General features: G+C 35.0%; 1 protein-coding gene across 1 annotated transcript; it reads left to right on the plus strand.

Annotated features, from left to right (window-relative positions):
• The first annotated feature begins 213 nt into the window (after window positions 1–213).
• On the plus strand, window positions 214–3,498 carry LOC124933904 (endonuclease MutS2). The gene is made up of 5 exons (XM_047474346.1): window positions 214–718; window positions 803–1,706; window positions 1,983–2,507; window positions 2,585–3,046; window positions 3,113–3,498. Exons 1-5 carry the CDS (start codon window positions 246–248, stop codon window positions 3,422–3,424), a joined length of 2,676 nt encoding a protein of 891 aa, XP_047330302.1. The 5' UTR covers window positions 214–245; the 3' UTR covers window positions 3,425–3,498.
• Window positions 3,499–13,830: the final 10,332 nt, after the last annotated feature.

Here is a 13,830-nt window from a genome sequence, read left to right on the forward strand (position 1 = left end):
TTCAAATTTTAAATAATAATTGTATCTTTATTAATTCAAATAAATATTATGAACACGAAATTATAAATTTTGAAAAAGTAATAGTTTATCAGAATTAAATTAAAAAATATCATATTTTGAATTTTTATTAATAATTTATAAAGTAAAATTATTTTTATATTACAAAAATGTAATATTTATGATTATGCAGTTGAGTTCATCCGTCATCACTGATATCCTTCTTTTCTTCATCTTCTTCTTCTTCAATGGAGCTTTGCAACGCCTTCCTTAGCATCAAAACCAGAATTCCTCATCATCTCCATTGTAATTTCAATCGTTTCTCCATCAATTCCGTCTCTTCCGTTTCTCTTCCTTCATCAACAAACCTCGCACAGACGCTCCAAGCCGACGCATTAGAAACCCTAGAATGGTTTTCCGTTTGCAGGCAACTCTCTTCCTTCACTTCCACCTCCATGGGCCTCTCCGCAGCTCGTAACAGCCGCTTTCCTCTAGGCCGTAATCTGGAGGAGAGTCGTAAACTCCTCAACCAAACCACCGCCGGACTGGCTCTTCCTCAACCGTTAAATTTCTCCGGGATCGAAGATATTTCATCGATAGTAGATTCCTCTGTTTCAGGTCGGTTGGCTTCCATCGGAGAGCTTTGTGCAGTTAGAAGGACTCTAAGATCAGCTAGACAGTTGTTTGAGCAACTTACAGAGATTTCTTCAGATTCGAAAAGGTACAGTTACCAATTTAGGGTTTATAATAATATAATATGCTTAATACTTGCTTTCATTATTATAAACTGGTTTTGGATATACAGGTATTTGTCACTGACTGAAATTCTGGATGATTGTGATTTTTTAATCGAGTTAGAACAAAAGATTGCTTATTGCATAGATTGTAAACTCTCCATAATCTTGGATAGAGCAAGTGAAGACCTGGAGTTTATTAGATTCGAGAGAAAATCGAACATGGAAAATCTCGATTCTCTTCTAAAGAGAGTGTCGGAACAAATATATCAAGCTGGGGGTATTGACAAACCTCTAGTAACCAAACGTCGATCAAGGATGTGTGTTGGTATTAGGGCATCGTATAAATCTTTGCTACCTGATTGCGTTATTCTTAGCACAAGCAGCTCTGGAGTGACTTACTTTGTTGAACCTAAGGATGTTGTGGAATTAAACAATCAGGAGGTGGCCCTTGCGAATTCTGAAAAGGTTGAGGAGAAAGCAATCTTAAGCTTACTTACATCGGAAATTGCAGAATCCAATACTAAGATTAAGATCTTGTTGGATAGGTTATTGGAACTCGATCTTGCTCTTGCTAGAGCGGCTCATGCTAAGTGGATTAAGGGGGTTTGTCCATTTTTGCATTCTGATTCAGAAACATGTAGAACTGGTGATTCTTTGTTAGTGGATATTGAAGGTATTCGGCATCCATTACTTCTGGAGTCCTCTATGAGAGTTTCATTAGATTCCGACGATGATGAACAGAGTGTGATGGAAACCGAGCCGTCTGATTTTCCTGTGGCGATAGATATCAAGGTTGGATGTGATACCAAAGTGGTTGTGATTTCAGGACCTAATACAGGAGGTAAGACAGCTACAATGAAAACCCTAGGTTTGGCTTCTATCATGTCAAAGGCTGGAATGTTCTTACCAGCTCTAAAACATCCAAGGCTGCCTTGGTTTGACCTTGTCCTAGCTGATATTGGTGATCACCAGGTAATAGATCTTCACTGTTTGTGCATTTACACCTGTTTTTTCACTTAGGCCTTGTTTGATCTAGGGTTATAAACTTATAATAAAAAATTTGACACCCTCAATGTGATGATTTGGTAAGAACGATATAAAAAACCAATTCTCACATGACGAATAACTACCTTTAGTTGGGCATATTTTTCTGACTAATTTCAAATAACCCACATCAATCAAACAAGGGCTTAATCATATGCATTGAGTATATATTTTACATTCCAAAACTATTTTTCTGTAGTGAAGTCACTAGAACAAAGTCTCTCTACCTTCAGCGGGCATATATCACAACTGTCTAAGATCTTGAAAGTGGCATCAAAGGAATCACTTGTCCTTCTAGATGAAATTGGAAGTGGAACTGATCCTTCCGAAGGAGTGGCTCTTTCTACTAGCATATTGCAGTATCTAAAAGATAGGGTTAATTTAGCCGTTGTAACTACACATTATGCTGATTTAACTAGATTGAAGGAAGTAGATAATCGGTATGAAAATGCAGCTATGGAATTCTCTCTTGAGACTTTACAACCTACATATCGAATTATTTGGGGAAGCACGGGTGACTCAAATGCCTTGAGTATAGCTAGATCGATTGGCTTTGATGAAAAGATAATTCAAAATGCACAAAACTGGGTGAGCAAGCTGGTTCCAGAAAAGCAGCAGAAGCGACAGAATTCTATTTATCAATCGTTAAATAAAGAGAAAATTAAACTCGAAGATCAAGCCCAAAAGGCTGCATCCTATCTTTCAGATGTCTTGACTCTTTTTAATGAGGTAAGTTTTGTCGAATTTTATTTTGTTTGAGTTAATTCATTCCAATTCATTTGATTGTTTGGATTCTTTAAATGAAGATCAAAGATGAAGCTGAAGATCTGGATAAACGGGAGGCAGCTCTCAAGGCAAAGGAGACACAGAAGGTCAGAGAAGAGATAGTGGCTGCTAAACGTAGAATAGAAAAAATCGTAAACGATTTTGATTGTAGAATTAGAGCTGCAAACCCCGAACAGTTTGGCATTCTTATTAAGAAATCAGAGTCTGAAATAGCATCAATTGTGGAAGCTTATTGTCCTTCTGATGGTCTATTATCCATCACTGAAGATGATAACGACGGCTCTTTTACACCAAGAATCGGTGAGCAAGTATATGTTAAGAAATTAGGTAAATTAGCTACTATAGTTGAAGCTAACCAAGACGATGACGATATTCTCGTCCAATATGGAAAAATTCGTGTCCGAGTGAACAAAAGCAATATTAAACCTCTTTCAAATAACAAAACAAAGTCGAAGATCCCCTTGACACGCTCAAGAACAAAGGTACGAGATTAAACTTGGTCAGGTTCAAACATTTATTGGTTGTTTCTTATATAGATCTTTTCGCAGGATCTGAATAGGAATTTGGGTAATCAATTAGAAGGAAGCAAAAGTGAAGAGGCTCCATATGGAGCTATTGTGCAGACATCTAAGAACACTGTAGATTTACGTGGTATGCGAATAGAGGAAGCATCTCATTATCTGGATATCGCAATAAGCTCGAGTGCACCCAAATCAGTGTTGTTCGTAATTCATGGGATGGGCACGGGTGTTATTAAAGAGCGGGCTATCGAAATATTGAGAAAACATCCTCGGGTTGAGAAATTTGAACAAGAAAGTGCTGTGAACTATGGATGTACAGTTGCTTATATAAAATTGTAAAATTTGTAAATAATTTGTTGCGATGCATAGTTTTGTAGACTTGATTAAATACAATATACAGGAATATTGTAATATTTTTATTCGCTGTATTCGACGCTTACAGGCGTCGGGAAAATCTTCTGTCGGCACACAGTACGAAACCCTGAAGATTATCTTCTTTCCCGTGCCTAATTACCGACGCTTCTAAAGCCTTTTCGACGTTTATCCGAGAAAATTGAACTCTGACATTTATTTTTGACCTTCTAACTTCCAAAATAAAATAAAATAAAAAACAATACAAATATAATTATTCTATAAACGATTAATTGATAATAAAAGCTGAACAATATTATAAATAAATTGTTCTATTAAGTTCAATTTTTTTAATAAAAAGTGAATTCTCATTTAATTTAGTTAAAAGTTATAGGTAAGAAATTAATTAATAATAATATAAAATAATATCTTTAAAATCAAAACAATTCAAATATTTATATGTCAAATTTGATAAACAATTTAAAAAAAATAAAATTTGAAATTAGGAAAATTTAATGATCACACAATTTGTTTAGCATCACTCCAAAGACACGAAGTTATTTTTTAAACATTGAGTGTTCATGTATAACAAGCCGAACAAATTAATTTTGTGAACTCATAAAATCAAGAATTTACTTAAATATATATAATTAAGTATTTAATTAATTTTTTAAATATAATTTTTAATTTACTTACTTGAGGAGTGATAGAGTAAGGGAATTTAATAAGGGAATTTGGTGAGGGAATGACGTGGCATCACCTTCATTTTCATTGGTTGGAAAAGGTAAAAGTAGGAGGAAAGAGAGAAAAGAAAGAAATTATTTGATTTTTTCAGCGAATAAAATTATGCCACGTCATTCCCTCACCAAATTCCCTCACCTAATCATTTCTCTTACTTACTTATTATTACTTTTTTATTAATTTTATATTTAAATATATACAATATTAAAAATGATTATGGTAAAAAATACTTAATTATATATATATTAATATAAAAAAAATATTTTTTTCAAATTAAACTCTTAAAATTTCAAGTAAATTCACAATTTTATGAGTTTACAAACAATTTTAATTAAACTCTCGATTTTAACTTTCGTCGTGAATCTAGTAGTTAATTAATAATGGCACAAATCAAAATAATTAATTAACTGAAAATTTTTTAAAAAAAAATTATAAATAGAAAGTTGTTAAAATGAGTATCTAAAATAAAATAAAAAATATCAAACTTGTATCCTAAATTCTAACAGTCTTAAATTAGGACGTAATAGTCGTCGGCACAAGATTGACCTAGCTTATCCCAAAACTAACCTAAATTTTAGTTCTGATTTTTTGAAAAATTAAGAAGATAGCCTTAGGCTGGTCCTGAAGTTTGGATGTTCTAATAAAAAAAACATATTATTTATTTAACTTATGTTATATCAAAACATATAATAATTTTTATTTATATTACCAAAAATAATATATACTAGTTGGTTAAATGTTAATCTAATCCAACATCCTAACCTCCACTTTAATTTATGATGTTTTAAGTGAGAATCAAATTCGTGACATTTAATTTTTTAAATACCGATCATTATTAATTGAGACCCTTAGAAGTTTCAAAATTCTAAAATATGAAAAATATTTGTTTACTATGACTAAATTGAGTAAGGATATTAAATTTCTTAAGACTTTGTTAGGTTAGGATAAGAAAAAATAAACCCTAAATTGAAATTACCTTTATTAAGAAAATGTTATATTTGTTTAGAAGTTGCAATGAAGTTGCATAGATGATTGCTTCACTTGCAAGTGGATAATCAAACAACATGTGAATCACTCCAAATAATAGGTTTGATAATATTTCAATCATCCAAAACAATTTATTCATTCATTCTCAAATGAGAAATATAACATCTACATTCTTATCGATTCACGCTTGATCTTTGTTCCATGTCTCACCGCTCTTTGACCAACTAATTAAGAAGATCGCGAGCATAATGTTAAGGTCTCCTTGTTGTTCTTGGTTGTACAATGCATTTATTTATTAAAATGTATTTAAAAGGAAAAGATGTGCTCAATGATATTATTTTCAAAGAGAGTTAAAAAGATAAACTTCTCCACCTTAATTAAGAACCTACATGTTTTGAATAAAACTTAAATGAAAATGGGTTGTTCAATGAAAGCTTGAAGTATTTGACATTGGTTAGTACCCAAAACAATTGGTCATCTTGAAGTTAGCTAGTTGACCAGCTGTATATTAATGAACACAAATAATATTCTTCTTAGACAAAGAAAAAAGAGTAAAATATTAGTATAAAATGGTATATATTCTTTAATAAACATGATTTATTTTAAAATATAAATTACATAATAACCATGAAAATTTAGAATAATCAAAATCATAATAGTCAAACATGAAAATAAATTGGATTATCTAGGTTTTGGAATTTTTGGCTCATAGCTTTTAGATAAAAATATTATTATTGTAAGTTATGTTTCATTTGTATACATATTTGTATGGTTGTACTTGGACTCATGTAATTTTAATACCTAAAATATAATGGAAATAATTTCTCTTTAAAATAATTAAATAAACATATGACAGATTACTTAATCAATCTACAACCCAAGAATAAAAACTTGTCTAATGACTATTATAAGTTATTTTAAGCTAAGTGAAAAAAAAACAGTATTCTCATTTTTTATAATACATTTTTTTTTCTTAAAAAAGAAATGGGAAGTAGATATTGAAGAAATTTATTTGTAGCATGACAATATCTAAATTTAGGGAAATTTGGTGGTATAGACTTCTCTTCTGTGGAATTTATTTTATTAGGTAGTTCGATAAACTACCTTGACATATAATATAATAATTTCTTTGTATAAACTAAGACCAAGTGTGATATTTATATTTATACCTAATTTGTAGATTAATTGACTATATAAAATCAATGAATGTTCAGAGGGAATAACAAACATAATAATAATAATGTATTTAATTAATTCATGCATACAATATCCTAAATATTTTATTTCAAGGTTTAACAAATTAATAAAATATTAATATTAAGATACAAATTTATGTTTAATAAATAAGAATCTCAAATAAGATAATATTAATAATAGAATGTTGGCAATATTATAATTTTTTGATGAACCCCATATTCTCTTTTCTTTTATATTTTAGGTTAATTAGTTAACTAACTATATTTTAAACCTTTTTTTTAAAATACTAAAGTCTTTTCTAATTAAATGTTCTTATTATGGTCAATATTAATTATATTTTTCTTTAAAAAAAAAAGTGAAATGCATTTTTTTAAATAGATCAATAATTTAATTTATGTACATATTTTCAAAGGACACATTAGGTGAGAAAAGAATCTCCCTGGGGGACGACACGTGGCAAGTACCGTATTGGATAAGGTACGTAGACAGAATTTGTAATTATTTTTATTACTTTTATAACATTTTATATTATATAATACGTGTCAATATATAATAATAATAGGAATAACAAAAACTATTTATTTATTTATTTATTTGAGAAATGATAAAGCCAACGAATGACTAGCGAAAGCAAGGCCACGAATCCTACGTGGCCTTGCCAGCTAGGAGAGAGAAAAAAAAAAAAAAAAAAAAACGTTTCTGCTCCTCTTTCTTCTTTCTTCTTCCCTCTCTTTCTTCTTTTAATTTATCACATCCGGCGAACGAACCGGCGTCTTCTCTGGCGATTTATCACTCCGGCATCCCGACTTCTACTTTCTTCTTTCGCTCGAAAATGGTAAGACACTTCTCATTCTTTAATATTTCAGTTTCAGAATCGTCCGCCTTCGTGTTCATTTCGTAATATTTTGTTTTCAGGCTAGTGTTTCAGGTAAATCTCCATGCAAGGCCCCAAGATCTCCAAGGACAAGGTAAATAAGACATCTTCTATTTTAGAATCGTAGGGTTAGCGTTTTGCGGTTAGGGTCAGGGTTTTGCAGTTAGGGTTAGGGTTTCAGAGTTTAGGGTTAGGGTATTGCTGCATTATGGTTCTCGAAACAAAGTTTTCGTTACCCGAAAGTCTGATTTAATTGTGTATGGTTGAATTATGGTTAGCCAAAACTAAATTTATTGGGTATTTGCTGAATTTAGGGACCCGAAATAGGCTGTTATGGGTCCCGAAAGTGGGAAAATTCATGTTTGGCTAAATTTAGGGTCCCGAAAGTGTGATTTCGGGACCCGAAATAGGCTGTTATGGGTCCCGAAAGTGGGATAACTTCATGTTTGGCTTAATTTAGGGTCCCGAAAGTGTGGTTTCGGGACCCGAAATAGGCTGTTTCGGGACCTGAAAGTTGGATTACTTAATGTTTGGCTGAATTTAGGGTCCCGAAAGTGTGTTTCGGGACCCGAAATGGATGGTTTCGGGACCCGAAAGTTGGATTACTTAATGTTTGGCTGAATTTAGGGTCCCGAAAGTGTGATTCGGGACCCGAAATGGATGGTTTCGGGACCCGAAAGTTGGATTACTTAATGTTTGGCTGAATTTAGGGTCCCGAAAGTGTGTTTCGGGACCCGAAATGGATGGTTTCGGGACCCGAAAGTTGGATTACTTAATGTTTGGTTGAATTTAGGGTCCCGAAAGTGTGTTTCGGGACCCGAAATGGATGGTTTCGGGACCCGAAAGTAGGATTACTTAATGTTTGGCTGAATTTAGGGTCCCGAAAGTGTGTTTCGGGACCCGAAATGGATGGTTTCGGGACCCGAAACGTGTGGTTTCGGGACCCGAAATAGATGGTTTCAGGACCCGAAATGGTGGTTTCGGGACCCGAAATGGATGGTTTCGGGACCCGAATTGCTTCATTTAAGTGATTATTTGCTTCATGGCTTTTAAATGTTTATCATTTGTTGTTGTAGGGCAAATAAACGTAAAAGTATTGTCCAAGAATCAGCTCCCAATCCAGCTCCCAAAGCAGCTTCCAAACCAGTTCCCAAATCCCCTAGAGCAACAGCTCCCAATGCAGCTCCCAAATCAGTTCCAAAATCCCCTAGAGCAACAGCTCCCAAAGCAGCCCCCCACAACTTATTTTTAACTAGGACATCGTCTAGTGGCCTTTTCAATCTTCTTCAAATGCTGTCTAAGGAACAAAAAGATGCTGTGAAGTCAATAGGCTTTGGTGCTCTACTTTCATTATCGCTTTCAAAATGCCCCGGGGAGATCTCTCGTTATCTAGTCAGAAAGTTTGACTGCAATAAATGTTCATTCACCCTAGAGAATGGCGAGGAAGTGAAAATCGAAGAAGAGGACGTTCATATGGTATTGGGTCTCCCCAGAGGGGAGCTGGATATTTTAGAATATCAGAATAACGAGATTGATGACAAGTTGAAGGCATTTAGGACTCGATGGGGTAACCCCGATAATGGCGCTCCTTTAGCGACTGCTATGCCGATCAAAATCATTGAGAACAAAGCTGCTGACAACAATTTCAAGATAGACTTCGTATTATTTGTTGTCAGTTGCTTTCTCTGGTGTGATCACCTAGGTAACCTATCCAGGTATATCTCATTTCTATTATTTTCAATTGCATGACAACAAATTTGTATTGTTAAATAATCCTCAAATATGTTTTTTTCATTTGCAGGTATAGAATTCTGAAATCTATTTCAGATGTTGACAATATCAAGAAGTTCAATTGGTGCAAATTTGTACTTGAAGGATTAGTTCAATCATGCGCAAAAGTGAAGCAGAATGAAAAACGACATTTCCAAGGACCACATACGTTCTTTATCGTAAGTTATCACTCATTCATTTTCATGTTTTCAAAAATATTTAGTTTTAACATATGTATGTTTTCAGCTATGCTACGTGTATAGGGTGAGCAACCCTGAACTGGGAGGAGTTACTGAGCGACGATTTCCTATACTGTCATGTTGGAATGACACAACGTTGAAGTTTAGGCTGGATACAGAGTTGGATAATGGAGGATTCGGACGTGGAAGCGTTCTGGGACGCATTCCACTACCCGGGATGTGGGATGAGAGCGACGACGAGGATAATGATTTCAGAGAGAACGACGAGGAGGAGAACGAGGAGGATGATATTGATGGGGTGTCTCAGACCCCAAAGGCGGCGGCGGCAGCAGCAACAGAACCTAGGAATAGGTCACCACCTCTGAACACAGCTCCGGATGAGGTCGGAATAACATTTACAGAGAATTTGGTGTGCGTTACGAAATGTACAGTGATGCTTGAAAAAGCGATGAGAAAAATGGAATCTTTAAGTTCAGGCTGGGATGCAACACCATTGTATGACAACGCCATGCACATCATTTACAGAGCAATGGACAAGAATAAACTTTTCAGGGATGCCATGCATAAATACTTCAAGGATCAAGCACCTTCTGAAGCACAATGTGACAAAGATGCTGCTGACAAGGAGGTGGGTCTTGATGAGGCCGGTGACAAGGAGCCTGCTCAAAATGACGGTGGTCTTGATGAGGCCGGTGACAAGGAGCCTGCTCAAAATGACGGTGGTCTTGATGAGGCCGCTGACAAGGAGGTGGGTCTTGATGAGGCCGGTGACAAGGAGCCTGCTGCTCAAAATGATGAGGGGTATCACACAGAGGACGATGGAAAAGAGGTGCCTCCAAGAAAAAGAAGGAAAAATCCCCTGCGACAAATGAAAGTTCCAGCAAACCTTAAATCTCCATATATGACGCAGGACAAGCCGAAGAACTTCGAGTCTGCCCAAATTCATCGTGACGCAGGATATGAATTGCAGGTTCAAAAAGAGGGTGGTGAAGAAGTTCCTCTATCGGTGTTCAAAGGAAAAAAAATTTGTCATCAAAAAACCTAAAAAAAATCCCCTGGAAGTCATGAAAATTCCACCACGCCTTCAATGTCAATATTTGATGCAGAACAGAAAAAGATATAAAAATTTCTTCAATTTTGTCAATATAGGTGACAAGGATGAGATCGTTTTGGGAATGGTTTTTGACAATAAAGCTGATGAGGATGCGAGGTAAATCTTCAATTTCTTCATTTGTTTTTGTCATGAAAGTTGAATTCTTATGTGTATTCTTTATGTGTTTGGCTGTTTCGGGTCCCGAAAGTGTGGTTTCGGGACCTGAAAGTGTGGTTTCGGGACATGAAAGGGGTGTTTCTTGTCCCGAAATGGTGGTTTAGGGTCCCGAAAGTGTGTTTCGGGACCCGAAATGGATGGTTTCGGGACCAAACGGGTGGTTTCGGGACCCGAAACGGGTGGTTACGGGACCCAAATTGGTTTTTTTTAACTTCATTTCTTCTTTATGTGGTTTCAGGAAGGAAGTAGTGTATGTATCCGAGCATACCAATATCAACATAGAGCAATTTCAATCGATGAAAAGTAGATGCCATGTTGAAAGTGGTATTATTGATGCTTGGGCAAACGTTATGACACTGCACTGCAAAATGGCCTCCGAAGCGAAAATCGTTTTTTCAACAGTCCTTACGGTAAGTCTCTATATCTTTCATTATTGTATAAACCAATTGTCTTATTGTCATGTTGACTTAATTTGCAGGACTTTTGGAGAACGAAAGAGCTTTTTATTGAAAGACTGATTGAAGAAATGAGAATTTTCCAAATAACACCCGAAGACATGAAAACTACTAATCTGGTAAGTTCAATATGCTTATATTAAATACTTATTCTTGCTCATATATGTCATCTGATTCATGGTCATAATTTTGCAGATATTTTTCCCAATTTTATACGAAAGTCATTATTATGTTGTTGTCATCAACATTGCGAAGAAAGTAATTGAAGTCCTCGATAATCTACCACTGGACCCAGATATAAAATGGGAACATAAATATGTTACAATTCGGAAACTGGTATTGTTGAAGTGTTTTTTACACATAATGTATGTTAAAGTGTTTATGTTTATTAACTTCTTTTGTAAAACAGGTTGAAAACGTTGTGGAGTACTTCAATACTATCGACCAAGAGATCTCAACCCAAATTGTCCAATTCCCGGTCAATGTTTTAAATTTACATTGGCAAGACAGTTCAAATAAAACGGATTGCGGAATATACTGCATGAGACATATTCATACTTACTATGGCAATGCAGATTGGGAATGTGCTATAAGCCAAAAAAATGTAAGTTAAATATTTTCACATTTTATTTGTTTCACAAATCTTTAATAAATAACCGGTGAATTATCATTTTCTTAGGCAAAGGGAATGATTGAAGCTTTGCGAGCCAAATACACCGCAATGATCATCCGTTCAAGTTTGAACCGAAATCTGAGGAACCTCTTCATTAAGTATCTGGAAATTTTAAAAGAAGATTGTCCTGAAACATATAACTTGTTTAAACCAAGTATAAGCCAAGTATAAATTTTTTGTCTTCAATTATTTTCTAGTCTTCAATTATAGTCTTCAATTATAGTATGAGTTAAAAAACAAGAAACAAGTATAATATGAGTTGAAAATGCCATTTCGGGACAAAAATAGTATAATATGAGTTGAAAATGTCATTTCGTGACAATAAAACAAGTATAATATGAGTTGAAATGGGTGGTTTCGGGACCCGAAAAGTAGTTTCGGGACAAGAAACGTGTGGTTTCGGGACAAGAAACGTGTGGTTTCGGGACAAGAAATGAATGGTTTCGGGACCCAAAAAGTTGTTTCGGGACCCGAAAAGTTGTTTCGGGACCCGAAAAGTTGTTTCGGAACCCTGAAAAGTTGTTTCGGGACCCGAAACGTGTGGTTTCGGGACCCGAAATGGATGGTTTCGGGACCTGAAATGGATGGTTTCGGGACCCGAAATGGATGGTTTCGGGACCGGAAAATTTGTTTCGGGACCCGAAATGGATGGTTTTGGGACCCGAAAAGTTGTTTCGGGACCCGAAATGGATGGTTTTGGGACCCGAAAAGTTGTTTCGGGACCCGAAATGGATGGTTTCGGGACCCGAAATGGATGGTTTCGGGACCCGAAAAGTTGTTTCGGGACAAGAAACGTGTGGTTTCGGGACAAGAACATTATCAAATAAGTACTATCTTCGTTAAAGATATGATAAAAAAGTAAAAATATTCAAAGTGACAACAACATTATCAAATAAGTACTCTCTTCATTATCAAATAAATACTATCTTCGTTGAATGTTATCCCCACACGCATTATCTTCGACATATACTTGAGAGGACAAAAGTGATGTAAAGGATAATTGAGTTGAAAGTGGATCATTCCATTGCTGTTGTTGTTGTGTTGAATCCAAAACTGTAGATGTTGTGGCCGTATTTCTCTTCTTTTTTGATCTCGAAGTCTTGGGGATTTTTTCAATTAAGGATTGTTTCCTCTTTGTTGGTGGTCGTCCTCGACTTCTAACTTTGTTAGGAGAGTGTATCAAAATGGATGTAGCGGGAGATTGAAATGGAGATGGAGATGGAGATGCTTCTGTGCTTTGGTCTTTAGATGCTTCAGTATGGCTTCCATGATTAAGTGACAGAAACTGTTCCATCAAGCCTTTTATTCCGTTCATCCAAAAAGAACAGCTGACTTCAGATTTTACTCCAACTTGTTGAACCTCTTGCATCAATCGAGTTAGACTATTGTGACGTTTTTTTTTCTTCAACAGACATATCTGAATCATAAATGTTGGTGATATTTTGATACCCACGCTTAATATCTTTACGACACCGGTCCATTATATAATGCATTGGTACCTCATTCACCCTCATTTTTTTCAATACAGCCATGATATGCCTACACAAAACACCTCTGAACTCAAACAATCGACATTGACATTTCACATTGCAATCAGTTTCTGTGTAATGTACTTTGTAAGAAACATCTCTTACATGTTCTCCATTAACCCCCAGAATGATTTCCTCAACTCTAAATATACTAACTGACCCTTCCTCTTCAATGACTGAGATGTCGCACAACATCAAACCTCTAACTTCTTCTTGAACCAATCTAAATATATCTGGAGTGTAGAAGGTTTGGTATTGTCTTTCAAAGGCAAATCCACTTACAGTTGGTATCAAAGAATTAAAAGATTTGAAATCCAATTTCTTTTCTCTCTCGATATTTCGCAACAGAGCCCTATCATATTGCTCGACGAATTGTTTGAGAGATGTTTTGGACTGCACGTAGTCATCAAAGAATGCGTTCATACTTTCACTCCGTTGAGATGTTGACACGCCGGCCCAAAATTGTCCTTTGACATAAACAGGTATCCATTTAGATCTTTCCAAATACAAAGATTTCAACCAAACATTATCTTCCAACTGATAATCTTCAATTAATCTATTCCAATCCTCTTCACATTGTTGAATATTTATGGAATTGTATACTATGTTTTTCAGCCTCTTCTTTATTAGATGATATTCAGTATGGCTTCCAAGTTTTATAGGAAGTTTCTTCATTATATGCCACAAACAAAATCGAT

This window comes from Impatiens glandulifera, chromosome 4 (genome assembly GCF_907164915.1).
Source record: "Impatiens glandulifera chromosome 4, dImpGla2.1, whole genome shotgun sequence".
Classification (NCBI taxonomy): domain Eukaryota; kingdom Viridiplantae; phylum Streptophyta; class Magnoliopsida; order Ericales; family Balsaminaceae; genus Impatiens; species Impatiens glandulifera.

Bases quoted from the DNA above. Each gene is read 5' to 3' on its own strand.
- LOC124933904 (XM_047474346.1), top strand. From the start codon at position 246: ATGGAGCTTTGCAACGCCTTCCTTAGCATCAAAACCAGAATTCCTCAT. The intron at 719-802 runs GTACAGTTACCA...TTGGATATACAG, and splicing joins ATTTCTTCAGATTCGAAAAG to GTATTTGTCACTGACTGAAA. The intron at 2,508-2,584 runs GTAAGTTTTGTC...CTTTAAATGAAG, and splicing joins TCTTGACTCTTTTTAATGAG to ATCAAAGATGAAGCTGAAGA.